The sequence below is a fragment of the Suricata suricatta genome, chromosome 14 (genome assembly GCF_006229205.1).
Source record: "Suricata suricatta isolate VVHF042 chromosome 14, meerkat_22Aug2017_6uvM2_HiC, whole genome shotgun sequence".
NCBI classification, from domain to species: domain Eukaryota; kingdom Metazoa; phylum Chordata; class Mammalia; order Carnivora; family Herpestidae; genus Suricata; species Suricata suricatta.
Window position 1 is genome coordinate 86,611,124 of NC_043713.1, and position 2,195 is coordinate 86,613,318.

General features: G+C 56.7%; 1 protein-coding gene across 1 annotated transcript; it reads left to right on the top strand.

The window, feature by feature from the left end:
• Nucleotide 1: 1 nt before the first annotated feature.
• LOC115277509 (transmembrane protein 132D-like) lies at nt 2-1,751 on the top strand (the record flags this gene model as incomplete). Its single annotated transcript, XM_029921633.1, has 3 exons — nt 2-147; nt 1,389-1,470; nt 1,653-1,751. Coding segments are annotated over 3 exons (327 nt in total), but the record flags the coding sequence as incomplete, so codon positions are not given.
• Between the last annotated feature and the right edge of the window lie 444 nt (nt 1,752-2,195).

Consider the following 2,195-nt stretch of genomic DNA (forward strand, 5'->3'; position numbering starts at 1 on the left):
GGCCCAGGACGCGGCCCCGCTCAGCGAGCTGCGTCTGGACAGCAACGTGGCCGTCCGGCTGCCCTCCAGGCCCGTGAAACAAGGGGACGTGGTCACCGCCTACGTCAGCCTCGCCGGCAACTCCACCGTGGACCTCTTCGTTCTGAGGTAGGTGCCCCGCCTGGCCCTCGGCGACCGGGCACGTGTCTAGCGCCAGGTGGGGCTGGACCCCCCGGGCTTTCGCCACCTCCCCCCGGGACCCTCTGGCTTCAGGAGGAAGCCGAATTCCGCAGTCACCCCCACATGCTCGGCGCCTCTGACATGGGCGATGAGGGCGGGAGGAAGGGGGCCAGAAGCACATCCAGAAGGAACAAGAAAAAACGAATCGCTCTTATTTGACCGTGAGCTGTCATTGAACTTGGAGGAGAAGGATGTGATTTTTTAGCTTTGAGTAGATACGCAGATATGGGTTGTGTGATGTCACGGGGCCCGAGGAGGGACATGGGGTTTGTGACATTTCATTTCGGGGGTGCATGTGAGAAAGGGTAAGGATACACGTACCCTTTACGTAAAATAATTGTTGGGGTTCGGGACTGCCAGGTCGGACCTGGGGGGACCTCGGTGCCCGAGCCCAGGATGGCGGCGATGAAGGCGTCAGCACAGCAGTCAGCACACGGGGCTGTTCCATCTCCTACAAAAGGAAGGAACGGAAAGTAAATTGAAACCACAGAGTAACGTGGCTGCCGTAGCCACTGTTGGCTCAGCAGACGGCTCGCCTTCTAACGGGGCGTCTCTGTCACTCTGGGTGACGATTCTGGGTTCGGTATGGGAGCGTCTGTTACCTGAGGATTATTCGTACTGGAGAAAAGCCCCTACGGCAAACCCTCTTACAATGTGGACCCGGGTTCCGTAATAATGAGAGAATATTTGATTGAGATTTGTTTAAAAGATAAAGATGATAAGAAATGCTTTTTCCTCACCCTGATTCTATTTAAGAAGGACTTAGGTTATAATACAGTGACGCTGTGATTCTTTTTAGAATAAAAAAAGTCGCACGTGGTAGGAGTTGTTTGGGGAAAATATCTGCTGCATAGGATGATAGCATTTTATATCGTGTTTCTTTTGGTTTAAGTTTTGCCGTTTACCTCGGAGAACTGCCCTTCCAGAGGCTTTTTTTGTGTTTGTGTGTTTGCACGAAATGCCCTCAACGGTTTGAGACGTTTCTCCAGGCGCTTCTTCATCCCTTCGGATTCAGTTAATTCTCTTCTGAAGTGTCCGTCTTGTCATTGTCCTTGAAATCTTCTTCCCTTCGAGGTTTAGCGGGCTAATTGTGTCAGACCTCCCCTTGCGTTCTTGCACGTGACTGATGACTTCTACAACATCGCTCTGAGATCCCGCATCTCTCACAGGATACCCAGTTCTCCCCGCGGGAATTCCCAGCACGTCTACACCGTCGGCCTCCGTGGTCAGCCGGACGCCCGCTCGCCGTGGGTGAGCTCGGACACCCCTCCCTGTCAGGGCACCAGCAACGTCAGCCTTATCGCCGCGGGGCCAGGATTGCGCACATTTGGATAAGAGGCAATGGCCTTGCTCCCTCCCGTCTTGGGGGGAAAGACACTGACGGGGAAGGTGTGAGTCCCCGGCGCACTCGACTCCACCTCATTTCATTGTAGGATAGACACGGGCAGCCCTGGCTTTGGAAAGCAGACGCAGAAGCGCGGGAGCTGACGGAGCCGGGGGTGAGGACACAGGCCCGGCCGGCTCGCCGCTGAGTCCCTGTCTTCCCTCCCTGCCGTGGGGCCTCAGGGGTCGTCCCGGCTCCGTGGGCCTCTGTCCCCTGTGTCTCCATCAGAGGCCGTCAGAGCCCGGCCGGGGGCGGAGGCCCCGAGGGCCGGTGTTTGTTTGTAAGGTGCTCAGAGCAGCAGCTGGCGCGCAGGAAGCGCGTGCATGACTGCGGAGCGTCCCGCGCGGGGCGGGGCCTGAAGGTCCGTCAGATGGCGCATCAGGGCGGAATTCTGTCTCAGCAAGAGGACGTCGTGTCTCCTGTGAAACCTCGGCGGCCCGGAGTGGGTTCCCGCGTCACCGGGAGTTTGTTCAAAGAGCAAAACCGGTTTTTGTTTTTGTTTTTATTTGTAATACTGACAAGCGCTTTGGAACACGGACAGCAGTGACAGCGGGGTTCAGCCGTGGACGGTGCTTAACGCTGTGAAGTATGG